The sequence below is a fragment of the Xiphophorus maculatus genome, chromosome 10, assembly GCF_002775205.1.
Source record: "Xiphophorus maculatus strain JP 163 A chromosome 10, X_maculatus-5.0-male, whole genome shotgun sequence".
NCBI lineage: Eukaryota > Metazoa > Chordata > Actinopteri > Cyprinodontiformes > Poeciliidae > Xiphophorus > Xiphophorus maculatus.
The window spans coordinates 5,959,766-5,973,111 of NC_036452.1; the positions used below are offsets into that span (position 1 = coordinate 5,959,766).

Genomic DNA, 13,346 nt, shown 5'->3' on the forward strand with positions numbered 1-13,346 from the left:
TTGCACTCAATATTATTTTCAAATTCATTTGCAGTCCTCACTTATAAGGTTTCCTTCATTTGTGGCCATGACTTCTAGACTCTGATCTGCTTCACCTCAATTTTACAGCCAACATTACTGTTAAAACACCTTATCAGCCGTCTAAAAGCACTTTTGTATCTTCTTATAGCTTTCTCCTCCTTTGTGGACATCAATTATTTTCATTTTCAAAATGCTACAAAGATGCTTTGACAAGACCGAGATTGCTAAGAGAGTGTTTGAAGACTCTGAAATTTGCATCACCTCATCTCTAACCTTGTGCCACAGGTACTGAAAGCTAATTAAGATCTGCGACATCAAGGGGCCAATTTGTTTTTGGGTTGCCAAATATATGGATATCAGCCTACCCTTTATTAAAATGATTTTATCCAACTTATATTATTTTATCTATGGCTACTCATTTCACCTTCTTTCCTGAAAAGTCCAGTTCATCTTCTACTCAAAGGAAGATAAAGAAATGCATTTTTCTCTGTCAAAAATTGTAAAAACATAATTAGATATCACTAAAGATCACTAAAGCCACTAGGTGGATCCAGAAATGTAAATATTAATAGGTATGTAATTGTTTATTTGATAGATTGTTGCATGTTAGCAATGCTAATCCATATAATTTTATGGAAATAAGCCCCACAACGGGGTCATCTGTTCTTTTTCGTCATTTCAAAGATGGTGTCTCTATGGGCAAAATAAAAACGAACTTAGAAAGAATACAACGTATGATCAAAGAAAGGTCTTGCAGAAGCTCCTCTTTTAAACCTTTCATTAAAATGCATCACAGATTAAAGGGCTCATATCCAACAACATTTATTCCAAGGTTAAGATATGAGAAGAGAGACATTTCATGAAATTGCTATCATTATTGAAGCTTTTGTCAGATCAAAGCAGGAACACGGGGTAAATCATATTTGGATTCAGTGTGCCTTTTGCATAGAAATCCTTTAATACTTTGGGTTGTACAAATCAAATAATTTGACTCATGATGGTTGTAGAAATGGGTAATTTACATTCTTTTCCTCAGCAATTTCCAGTTTAATTTGTTTTGTTTGCATAAGGAAACAATCAAATCTTAATTTTAAATGTCCAAAGTAGAAATGTATCAAGAAATTGCACACTGGTCAGACCCAGTCAATTTTCCACATTGTTGAGACTGACTGGTAATCAGATGGTTTAAAACTCAAAAATCTGAAATTTTTCCAATCAGTCAACACGCTGTATGAACTGCTATCATGCTGACAAGAACAAAAATCCAATTTTTTTACACGTTGAGACATGTTTGTGGTTTATTCATGCTGAGAGAGAGCAAAACTTAAAGCAGATAACAGTAAGGCTCAAAAAATACCCTACACTTTTTCATCCCTTTTAACTGTCACACTCTGTCTGTTGTGGAAAATGCTTGATTCGGAAATGTAACAATAAAGTCAGGATCTATATTCTTTGAAGAATACCCACAAAGACAGCATCAAATAATGCTAGCTGGAGTAATTGTGTATAATTGAAGTTAGTCACACATTTATACGTAGCACATTTTTATGACTAGGAATGGGCAATATGGAGTAAATTATTTTTCATAATACTGAAAAAAATTACAGTTAAAATATAGTAGACCGTCACTGCAACAAACATGAATAGAACTCTAAAACCACTCTAATATACTTCCATACACTATTATCACACATTAATCTTTTCAGCACTCAAAATGCTGTACAGCAGTACATAATAATGGCATTCAACTATATTTTCTAAAATATTAGTAACAAATAACACCCTCATAAAAAACAGTATTTTGCTCTTTGAACAAATAGCAGCTAGTTTGGTATCTGTCCTAACCATGTTGTCACTTTTAGGGGTTAAACATTATCAATCAGAGTTTATCTTCAACAAAATGAATCACAGCTTTTATTGCAATAATTATTTTTCTCTGAGATAGTGATAAGCAATGCAAAAATTATCCATTCCTACACCTACAATATTTTCTTCCAAGAAATCCAACTCGTTTTAAATCGCCAAAAAGTTTAAATCGTTGCACCTTCGTAACTGGGGTTATGAAATGGAGGACAAAAGAAGGATAGAATGAAAAATGTCACTAACCCTCACACATCAACACAAATCTCACTTACCTGCAGTGTCTGTGAACCCCAGCCACAGTTTCAATGATGGAGCATTCTCCATCATTCAGGCAAAAGGCGCGGTCCTTATCCTCCACACATGACTTAAAGACCTCTGAACGTACACTTGGAGGTGTTGGGGCAAGAGCTGAAGGGACAGAGAATGAGAAGAATGATTAGAGTTGGAAAGAAACCATGTTTCTTCCCTGACTTTCTTTTCCTTCTTGTGCCTCTAAAATCCTAGCTAGCAGAGAAGGATGTTTTCATTTTTTACATTTATTTGACAAATTACTCTATAGCATTTCTTCTAGTGGACTAAAATGGCCACTCTCTTCAGACTGGAGGAGGCATTTCTTCGTTTCTGATTTATGAAACTGTGTGGGCTAAACATAGAAAGCTTGGGAATCTTTTTATTTAGTAGGAAAAACGATTAATATGAGTACTCTCGGCTTTACTGTTTCTGTGTGCTTGATTAGATAGATAGGAAGAGGGAGGCAATTTAAAATGCTCTAAACTGTTTTTATATTCTCCCGTTTTGTGCAGTTTTTCACAAATAACAGCACACCCATGTTATACTCTTGGTGTGCTCCATTTTTAAATGATGCGAAATGAAGTCGGGTCGGTGCTTCGACCTGCATGCTACCAAGCAAAGAGGCAGACCAAGGACAGTCCATCTGATTTGTCGGTAATTTTCTGCTTCCAGGCTGACCCTAAACTGCTCCCACACGAAGAGCATGGCTGCCATGAGCAAGAACTGCAATGCAGGGTTCTCCACCCAGTGAAATATGCACAGCTGTCAGCCAAGTTATCAGAGCAACATAAATATTCTGTGTGAGACTGCACACTAATGAGTGTGAATATAAAAAAACCCCACAAAGGGACACGCATGCATACCCCTCCACACACACGCCCCCCCACACACACACACAGAAATGATCACTCTCACACACTTTTTGCACCACGTAACCAAGCATCGAAAATGGGATTGACTGGTATTATGCCCAATGCCACGCCACTACAATTGGATTACACACAAATTCTCTGTTCATCCATTTATTTTGTGCACCCAGTCACACCTTTCTAAACACACTTTTATTCACAAGTCATATTCCGATAATTGTCTTTCATTTTGTGTGAATCTGCCACATATTTCATGCCTGATCGGCTTTGTATTGCTCTCTCGCTGGAAAATGACCTTTTTTTTATTTCAGCTGAGGCTTTTGTGGCCAACTGTATGAGGAGACAGAGAGGGAAAACTGTAAAATCTGTTTGTTTTGTCTTGGAGTCCAGCTCAATCTATGTTTTGTTTATGGCTATTGATCTATAAATCTAGGGCTTCTTGATGTAAGACCTCAGAGATGATGAGAGATCAGAGGGAACACAGATAGAGATATATGCTGCTCTTGGGGCCAACAGAAACACCGCACTGACAGAGTTGAAACTCTAAAGGATAAAATCAGGCTTCCTGAACATTTTTTATTTACAAAATTCCAGGGTTTTTTCATAGGACAAAATGTATTAATGAATTATATTTACATGTAGATACATGAAATTATAGCCAGGTGGCTACTTTCCATCTCCAATCCCAGGTTGGAGCAAAAGCGCATAATAAATACAGAAATAAAAATGATGAAATAATACCACAGAATAAGAAATACATAAAACAGCCTTAAAATCTATACATCTTTGCATATAATCAATGTTGACATTTTGGGCTTTCCAAGAGCCAGTTCTTAAGATGTTTTTGAAATGAGGTGAGTAATGAAAAGTCCCTCATGTTACTCAGAATTGCATTCCAAGTGTGAGAAGCACAATAGGAAAAAGTAGCTTGACGCAAAGAAGTTTTCCTATGTGGAATTGTACAGACATTCTTACACCTGTCATCCTTCACTCACTGGTATTTTTATTAATGAGCCATAGAGATGGACCATCTTGATATTTTACCATGTTGTCCCAACTTTGTCTGTTATTGGACTATAATGCAATGATGATATGATTTGTTTTTTTATCCAACACCTTTAATATGTGTTTATGAACTATTTCAAGTGGTTTTACAACTATTTTGCTGGCCAATGGAAAAACTTATCAGTATGTAATACGAAGAGCAGTCATGGCATCAAAGTATAACTTGGCACTTTCTAGAGTTAAATTATTTCTTTTCAAAATTGTGAATCCAAGAAAACCCCTAAATCTTTGAAGTGTTGCACCCTTCCTAGATTTTTTTTATCTTGGATAAAAAAACAAAACAGATTCAGTGATCAGATTTGAATAAATTAATATTTAAATGAGATCTCTGGATCAAATCATGCATTTTAAGATATAACATAAAAAACGTATGGTACTATTGATTTATGGCTATTTCTAGAGTTTCTATACAACAAGGAGGAAATGATATGAGCAATTAAGAACAAAGGGGCAGAGAGAGTAGGTCCTACAAAGCTGAAGTGAACATTAATGTTGACTTTACAGAAGGCAAATGAAGTTGCATAAAAATACATTCAAAAGCAGATCTGAAAGGTATCATGTTTATGTGCCACATGTGTTTTTATTTAGAGGTCTTCAGCGTGTGGGGATAAGAAAAAAAGCGTTGCTTTCACACACCAGATTGTACACTGTAATATTAATTCCACATATTCCCACAGTGAGATGTTCAAAAGGTTAGCTATTCCAAGATGCTTCTTTATTAATAGAAAATAGAGCACAATGGTCCCAGTGGTGAGCACGTCCCTCGCAATAATTGTCATGGCCTTCAAAACTCCCTCGTATCTATCATTTAAAAAGGAGCAGTGATTAGTGGTGCATGAGGGAAACAACACAACAGATATTCAGAGACAACCCTCTAAATGTTCAGTCAGAGCTCAAAGTTTAAAGCTTAACGTTTTCTGACGTAACTGGATTTGCACTTTATGGATGACCTTTGGTCTACTGACAGGGTAGCCAAGGTCATGAGGAGGATCATCTGGTCTAAATCCGCTCGAAAACGTTACGAACATGCCACCCTCTCCAAATTGAACAGCAAAGCTGGACCAAAGAGCCTTCTCTGATCACTGATCTCTGATGACGCAAGCACAGTCTGTATGGAAAGTGCCACAAGAACAGCAGCCATTCATGTGTCGCATGTTGTTCCCAGAGCAGGAAGGGGAGGCTTAGAACAAGGGCATGGAGGGGCTGATAACACGATACTCTAGGAATCCATGATGATATATGATAGGTCCGTCTTATTTTTTTTTCTGCAAGTGAAGGAAGCCCAACCACAGCAGCAGTTTTTACATCCTCCCTTCATACAATTATATATATGTCAGTGTTTTCCTAGGAACCAATAGGCTACATCAGTGCTCACATTATAAGAAATATAACAAGCAAAAACCTGGTAAAGCAGAGGTGTAATAAATCTAATGTGCTTTTTTATACTTTTTTTGAATGAAAAAAGCTCATTTCTTAAGTTTGTAAACCTTGCTCTAATGTACATGTGTCAGACTCAAAACCTGGGGGACAAATTCAGGCCCCCATAGCTTTTTCTGTGGCCCTGTAGACTGTAAAGGGTTACATAAAAAGAGCCTTCAAGGTAAACAATTATGTGCTTCAATATTATTTTATCAGTCATATCAACGTAGATTTTACCTGTATACTGCCAAAATAATTCAATGTGAAAAGATGTTCAATATGATTTAATTGTAAATGGTTAGCACAATTTCTTCCCAACTAAGAGGTTCATGCTTTCAAATTTCAGCTAGGTTTTTTTGTGTGAGAAGCTAGCTTGCTCTCCCCATTTGTGTGTGGGTTTTCCCAGGATACTGTGGTTACTCCGGTTTCCTCCCACAGTCCCAAAAAACATCCATGTTAGGTTAATTGAAGCTTCTAAATTGTCAGTGTGTGTGTGTGCGTGAAGGCCTGCGCGTTTCGTGTGTCTAAGTGTCGGCCTTGTGATGGATTGTTGACCTCTCTAGGGTGTAGCCTGTCTGTAGGCTGCCGGAGACAGCTACCACCGCCCCAAATCTTGCAAATATGAATAGAATATTTTGGATATAAAACCTTGTAGGGATGAAAAATATGATTTTACAATTTAGTTCGTTGTAAGATACTGTTCTTTCAGACAATAAGCTTTTATGCGGCGTTTCTACCGGATTATTATAATTCTAACTTTCCAAAGTGCTTTCTACTTTCCTTGGTTTTCCTGCAGTGTGCTTTGAAACTAAAAATAATTTGCACATTGGGACCCCCATATATGCAGTTAATGATTCAACCACCTTGGAAAAAACCCCCATCTTCCAGCCGTCTTGCAGTATCTTCCTGTAACATTTTACAAAACTTAATCTTTTCTTTTTCATGTAGTTTACAAAACTGCTGCAAAATTTTAATTCACTTTCTGCATCCAGTAAAAGTGAATCAACACCTAACATGCAACCTGCTAATTCCTGCAAAACAGAAGAACACTCTTCTAGCTGAAATTGTCCAATGAAAACAGTCTGCTGTTGCTTGTCAAGGTCTGCAAACAGACGGGATTGAATAACTTTTTTAAAAATCTGCAAAAAACCTGCCAACACCTTCAAGGATTACCTCCCCTCTTTTAGCACTGCTGGCTGCGTCCACTCCAGTCATCTTTAGATACGTTTGTCCTTGAGCAATACCAGCTGTCAATGTATTATGGGTTTCCATTTCATCACTGTGACAGCAAAGAAATGATGCAAAAAAAAAGAAAAAAATCTGCTGTATAACAAGTGCTGCTCCGGCACATTTGAATGAGCACCTGTCAAACAGGAGCAATGTCAGAATGAAGGATTCTTTAAACGTCCAGCATTAGAAAAAGGGCAATTACTGTACATATTGTGCAGCAATTACACAATAAAAAAAAAACTTTTTCATTTTACAAGTTTGGAACTGTAATTTCTTGATGATTCAGAAAGAAAACCTTCTCCATCTCTCCAATTACTGTACATATTGTGCAGCAATTACACAATAAAAAAAAACTTTTTCATTTTACATGTTTGGAGCTGTAATTTCTTGATGATTCCAGAAAGAAAACCTTCTCCATCTGGTTTCCAATGGAAGACCAGTACTGATACCAAGCTCTTGAAAGCAGTCTTTTCGTCTTTGGTACTGTTAGGATGGGTCTTCAAGCTGACTTATTACAACAAACTTGTACCTTGCTTTTAAATTATTTATACCTCACTTTTACTAGCCATTATTTCCACAATAAGGCCCTCACAATACCAGCCTCAAGCAAACTGTATGAGCCAGAATGTGTAGCAAAAGGGGTGAAAATGTGCAAATAAATGGCAGCTGCAGTGAGAAAGTGATTCATCCCCAACTCTTTGAAATCATTTTCACGTCTTTCACTATCCCCGAAGCACAAAGGCAATCCAGATTGCCGGTTCCCTCTGTACTTTTGGGGAAATCTGCGAGCAGGGGATCACAGATTCAAAGGATACTTGTAGGTTACTTATCAGGGCATTATTTGCTTTGAATTACTACTTCCAGTATCTTCTACAATTTTGCTCTATTTTCTTCTATACCAAATCACTTAATTATACGTTAATTCATCAAGCAACAGTGTAACAGTCCTACATTCCTTTGAGGTGCACCTGTACAGCCAATCAAGCTGCTCTAAAAAAAATGTTCTGTTTCTGCAGTCACATGTAGAGCTGCACTTTGCAGCATGTGTCAAAAGTATACCCGTATCTTTTCTCATGAAAAATTCAAGTTGGAAGGTCTGGATTGTTAAGCATCACTTCTTTTTGGCCCTTCAGCCCTTTTTAGCTGCTCTGCTATCAAAAAAAACCTTTGGGTTTGATTTTTGGCAGCTCTTTTATGTCAGATAAGCAGGTGTCAAGAAAAGCTTTTGCAAGCGCAGAATCATTTCCAAGGTGAAGCCTCACACCTCAAAGATCTGGAAGAAGATATTCACTTTTATCACCTCTCTATTAGAAAACTGAACTGCTCTCTATGTCAGAGCACCTTGGATTGCATCATTTACAAACTGTTAAAGCAAACAACGGGTTGACTAAAGCTTTTTGTCCTGTGTGTGGTCCCAGTATGATCAAACTGACTCTGCATGTGATTCTATAAATTTTTGGAGGTGTGTGTGTTTCGAGAACTGACGGGCTAATGGAATATCTTCTCCCATAATATACCCTACTTTTTTTTTTTTGCAAGTTTCCACTCATATTTTGACAATTTATCTTTCGTAATGAGCTCCAAGTCTTTGGTTGGAACACCTCCATACAATCACCCTGATATTTAGGGTGACCTTGTTTCCAAGGTGGTTGAATCATTAATAGCATGTGGGGGTCCCAATGTGCTAATTATTGTTAGCTTCACAACACTCTGAAGGAAAAGCAAGGCGAGTGGAAAGAAGATTTTAGGAGTCAATTACATAACCGCTTTCTCCTAGTGATGTGTTCTTGATCATCCAACAGATAACAGAATATATCTAAAGTTTTCATAATGCAGTTGAAGTACCACTGGTGATAAAATGACTACCTTTAAATGTGATCTGATTAAATGTCTGTATCAGAGATTAAATAAAAAGCTAACTAACGTTTATGTAGCACTTCTGACACTAATGACTGGGAGTCACAATTGAACCTTGCTCAAATCAAATAGGGCCAATATTGTTGCTGTTTTTTGTTATTGTTGTTTTAGGTGGGACTGGAAGGAGTTTGTCTTTATGAAGAAATCAAATCAAATTACGAATATCCAGCCCTGTTGTGCTAATATTTGAAAGTGTCAGCGAAGAACCATTGGGATAGACTATTTATAGCTTAAAATGTGCACACAGTATGTACAACCACACAGCTGGACATTAACGCGTCAGCGCCCCTAGCGGCCATGTGTAGAATTGCATGGACTAACTGATAAAACACTACAGAACTTATTACGATGAGAAATTAAAGATACAAAATGAAAAATTATGTAGGGGTGCCTATTTTCTTACTTCTTGGTTTTGTTTACCAACAACTTGTTTTTCACCCCTCTACATAACTAGAAAAGCATTAACACAAAATCCTTGAGGAGAGACTGACAATTTCTTGACTGACTTTTGAAAATTTGTTTGCTTCCTTTAAACTACTAATTTCTCAGGTGGCACCTGCTCAGAAAACAAGACAGGTGGACTAAAGAAGACCCATAATGACAGGCAACCTTTGGCTTTAGAGGTGGAGGGAGCTAGGTGTTCTGAAAGAATTCAAAATCAATCCAGAGTTAGCCACATTTCTGCTTTACAAGTAAGGATCTCTGCTTGATTTGTTTTATCTTTTAATAACACAAATAAGATAGCAATGGTTACAGCATCACTCGTGATAGCGCAAATCAAATTTCATTCTGTAGCTTGTTGCTGTGTCTTATTGGTGGCCCTGCAGTGCTTATTAGTCTGCATGTTCATGGCAGGCTCCACTGTGAGGAAGGGGCTGTTGTGCAGCAGAGAGCAAGGAGAAGGGGCTTGTTAGATGTGATTGTTCAAATTTACAGGCTAAGTCTACAATTTCTCAAAACTCCATGCTGCAGCTTTAATGTGCTTTATCAGTAAATTTCATAAAGCACTCGAGCCAGCTTTTTGTCTTCTGTATTAATACATTTTAACTTGACATTTATGGGCTGTAATGGTTTTCGATGCAATAAGGGGTGAGTGCTCCAGTTGTAATTATTTTCTCCTGCAGTGGAACACATAATCATATTTATACCATCTATATTCAAATTAACTCTCTTAATTTACAGTAATATGAATTTGTATGATCAGTTTCATGACAGAGTTTATGTAATCCAACCTCCTAGGTTCCCACATTCAGCAGAATCTATACACAAATGCTCATTTACATACAATTAAGTGAAAATGAAAATGTGTCAGCGCAACTGCACATTGTAGCCAGAGTATTCTTGCCATAGACAACATAGCAGACAATCCCATTTACAACTGTAGCAGTTTTCCTTCTATGGCTTCCTTCTAATGTGCTCATTAGTGTTCTTGTGCTGAGCCTCATCCCTCCAGAGACGCTGGTTGGGAGAGAACCGGCTGTGTTTACTGCAGCTCACATCAAAGAGCGCCTCAATACGTACAGGGAAAATCCTAAGAGAGCCTGCTGATTGGTTACCCATCATGCACTGCTGCTTTTTGGACAGAACCATTTTCTGAGAAATACAAAATGCAGTGGATATGGAGAATAAACAGGCTCCTGTTATACTGTCTTTCACAAGGATTGGAAAAGGACTGGGATTTGTTGTTTCTTTTTCTTTTCTTGTCCTTCCATCTCTGAAGCAGAACTTTACCCTCTATAGTAAGATCAAAAAATATTATGTTCTGGGATCTGTGTTTTAAATTCTGACAAAAACAAATGTCTACATCCATTTCTTATTACCGGTTACATGGAAAGAGTACAAACCAGAACAATGCACTGTATTATTCATCATGCCAAATCCTGCAGCTTCAGGAAAGCGGAGAGGACTCCTATCTTCAAGACTTCTATAATGTATGGTAACTCTATAAAGATAGCTGCCACTAACTGCACTTAAAGTCTTAAAAAATAAATCTGATTTTTAACTCCTAATACGAAACATATTTTTCAGAGAATTGTTTACACAGTTAAAGGAGCAGGGTTTCAGCTCAGCATAATACTTTCCATTTATCAGATTTTGGCATTACATCTACTTGATAAGCATGAGGAAAAAAAGGTCATGATTTAAATTAAATGCACCGCTTCCCGACATTAGCTCTGAATGCATAGTGTTCTAGAAAATGTTAATAATACATTCCCAAAGGCTTCTCTTGTACATGTTTTTGTTGTTGGCTTTATATAAGAAATTGACATTTATTATTTTCTCAGTTTGAAGGTGCTTCTTTTTTGTTTTCAGTGAAAATGAGGATAACCTATGATGATGTATGGAAGATCATAAAAGGAAAACCTGCATGACTGAGTGGGCACTGCGCTTGGAGATAGAGGCTGAGCACAAGAGCCATTAGCTGAGCATAGCTTAGGGATATGCCCTATGAAGCAACCACACCACTGCTTTTTCCTGTAACTGCCCAGCCTCTTAGATACCAGGATGGATTGTTTACAGCTGATAGAGCAGACAAAGAATGTTCAATCAAGAAAAAGTGTCACAATCAAGTGTTTGAGTTTTGGTTTTCATTTGTGTTTGTTTATATTATTTCCTTGTTAATGTTAGTTTTACAGGTCACTATTCAGTTTTTGGCCAAGCTTGCTCAATAAATGAAACTAGAGAATAAACCTTTAGGGGCTTCAAGGAAAGGATCTGACCAAAAAAAAGTCAAAGATGACAGGGGGCTAAATACTGGCAAGATTTGAGTACTGGATGTAAAATAGGTACCAGTAAGTCTAAAAAGATAAAGAGTAAAAAATAAGAATTGGCTTAAAATCTTACATTTAAAATTTTTTTTATTGAACAAATAAAAAAAACTGTTCATAACAGATTGCAATTAACACTACAGCGACAGACTGCCAAATCTACGAAATAACCTAAATAAACCAGAGCAGAAAACTAACCACTGAAGTGACTGGAAATCCTTCAACTCACAAGTTATTCTGGAAATAAATCTCAAATTTCACTTTGCTTTTTGTATTAAGTACAACATCAGTGTATTCTGTTTAGTTTCAGTCATAAACAAAATGGTCCAATGTGTTCAATTCAATCTTCAAACCAATATAAAACTCAATATTTGTGTTTGTGTAGGGAAAAAAATATATAACTTTATGGTTTTACTGACAGCATATATGATTATGAAAACTAAGAATAAACATCAGCGGCAGTGAATGACTTATTTAAAACCATACAGTTCCATATATGTTGCCTTAGGTTGTGAACACTGTTGTGTATCACAAGCCCCATCTTATGTGTCTCGCATGATCACCAAGACAGACAGTCCTGGGAGACCCTCTGTCCCTGACATGACACAAACAAATAGTGTCTGACCAGGTTAAAGGTGGTAGACGCTGCTAGTAAGCAGGCTTGAGGAACACATGGCCTTGGCTGCCATGACAGCTTGATGACAGGCATTTAGAGGGACATTCGTCACAGGCTGTCCTTCACCGTTGGCCAACTTGTGGCGGCCCGGTGGTCTCTAATGTGGGACTTGTTTGAAAAGTCTGCATTTATTTCCCCTATATTCATCATTAAAAATTATAGGAATCATTGTTAATGAAGAAAATCCATATCTTTTCTTCATCAACAGATTGTATTCAAAAGCCGAGTTTTTTTCTTTTAATTCTCGGCCATTAAACTACTTCAGTCAAGTAATTATTTAATGGCATAATTTTTAGATAACTTGAACAGTATTTCATAGTTTTCACATTGTTACACCCAAAGGAGAGAGGTTAATAAGGTAGACCCCTGTAGACATCACATATACAATGAACCTGAAGGGAGCCAGTCAACTCCCTAATGAACAGTGTTAATTATCTACATTATCTCCTGACCTCGGTTCAGGTGACTCTTGATTAAAGTATGAATGATGACTGTACATATAACAAGTCGGCCCCTGCAGTCCCAAGCCCCTCCCTACTACCACAGAGCAAACAGTGCAAGCAGATTGTGAAATTTCACTCCACAAGCCGTGAAACAGCACAACCGAGAGACTGCACCGAGAGTCCAAATTGCCTGTTCCGAGCTGGACCAGAAGGCTCAGCCTGTTTGTTGTAAGATGTGCATGACAGCTCTGTTGGAGCAGCGTCTCCACTGTCAGGTACAGCCTGAATGTACAATAACATCAGGGGAGCTAAGGATGTATGGGAGAATGTTTTTGAGCAAGTCACATACTAGAAGGCAGATGGTTTGTCCCCAAAAATGTCTTGTGGCAAATTGGATTTGAGCCGAACAATGTGCATTATTAAACAGAATAACCAAACAAGTACTCAGGTTTCTTCACACAGCCAAAAAAAGAATGACTTATTTCACCACATTATTCTCTAATTGAAAGCTATATTTACTTTCTCACTTGATTGAATCCAATAATCTGAGAAGAGAGTTAAAAATTAGGGTGATGTCCACCTCAAAGACTTAAACACCCTGCATATTCACTATTTAGAAGGGTAAGATATTGTCAATGAATGTAAAAAATATAAACATAAAAGAGTAAGACACTTTTTGTAAAGACTGATATATTTACATTGTTTTGTTATCATTCTAAATGATTTATATTAGGTTCTCAACAAACATGTTTTAGACAGTTTTGGTGTTATGCTCTTCCATACT

General features: G+C 37.2%; 1 protein-coding gene across 1 annotated transcript in view; it reads right to left on the reverse strand.

The window, feature by feature from the left end:
• LOC102225368 (pro-neuregulin-3, membrane-bound isoform-like) overlaps positions 1–13,346 on the reverse strand; it is a 244,790-nt gene that overhangs the window by 126,892 nt on the left and 104,552 nt on the right. The window contains exon 2 of the mRNA XM_005804390.2: positions 2,157–2,292. Within this exon, the coding sequence (XP_005804447.2) occupies positions 2,157–2,292 (136 nt within the window). The remainder of the gene's footprint in view (positions 1–2,156; positions 2,293–13,346) is intronic.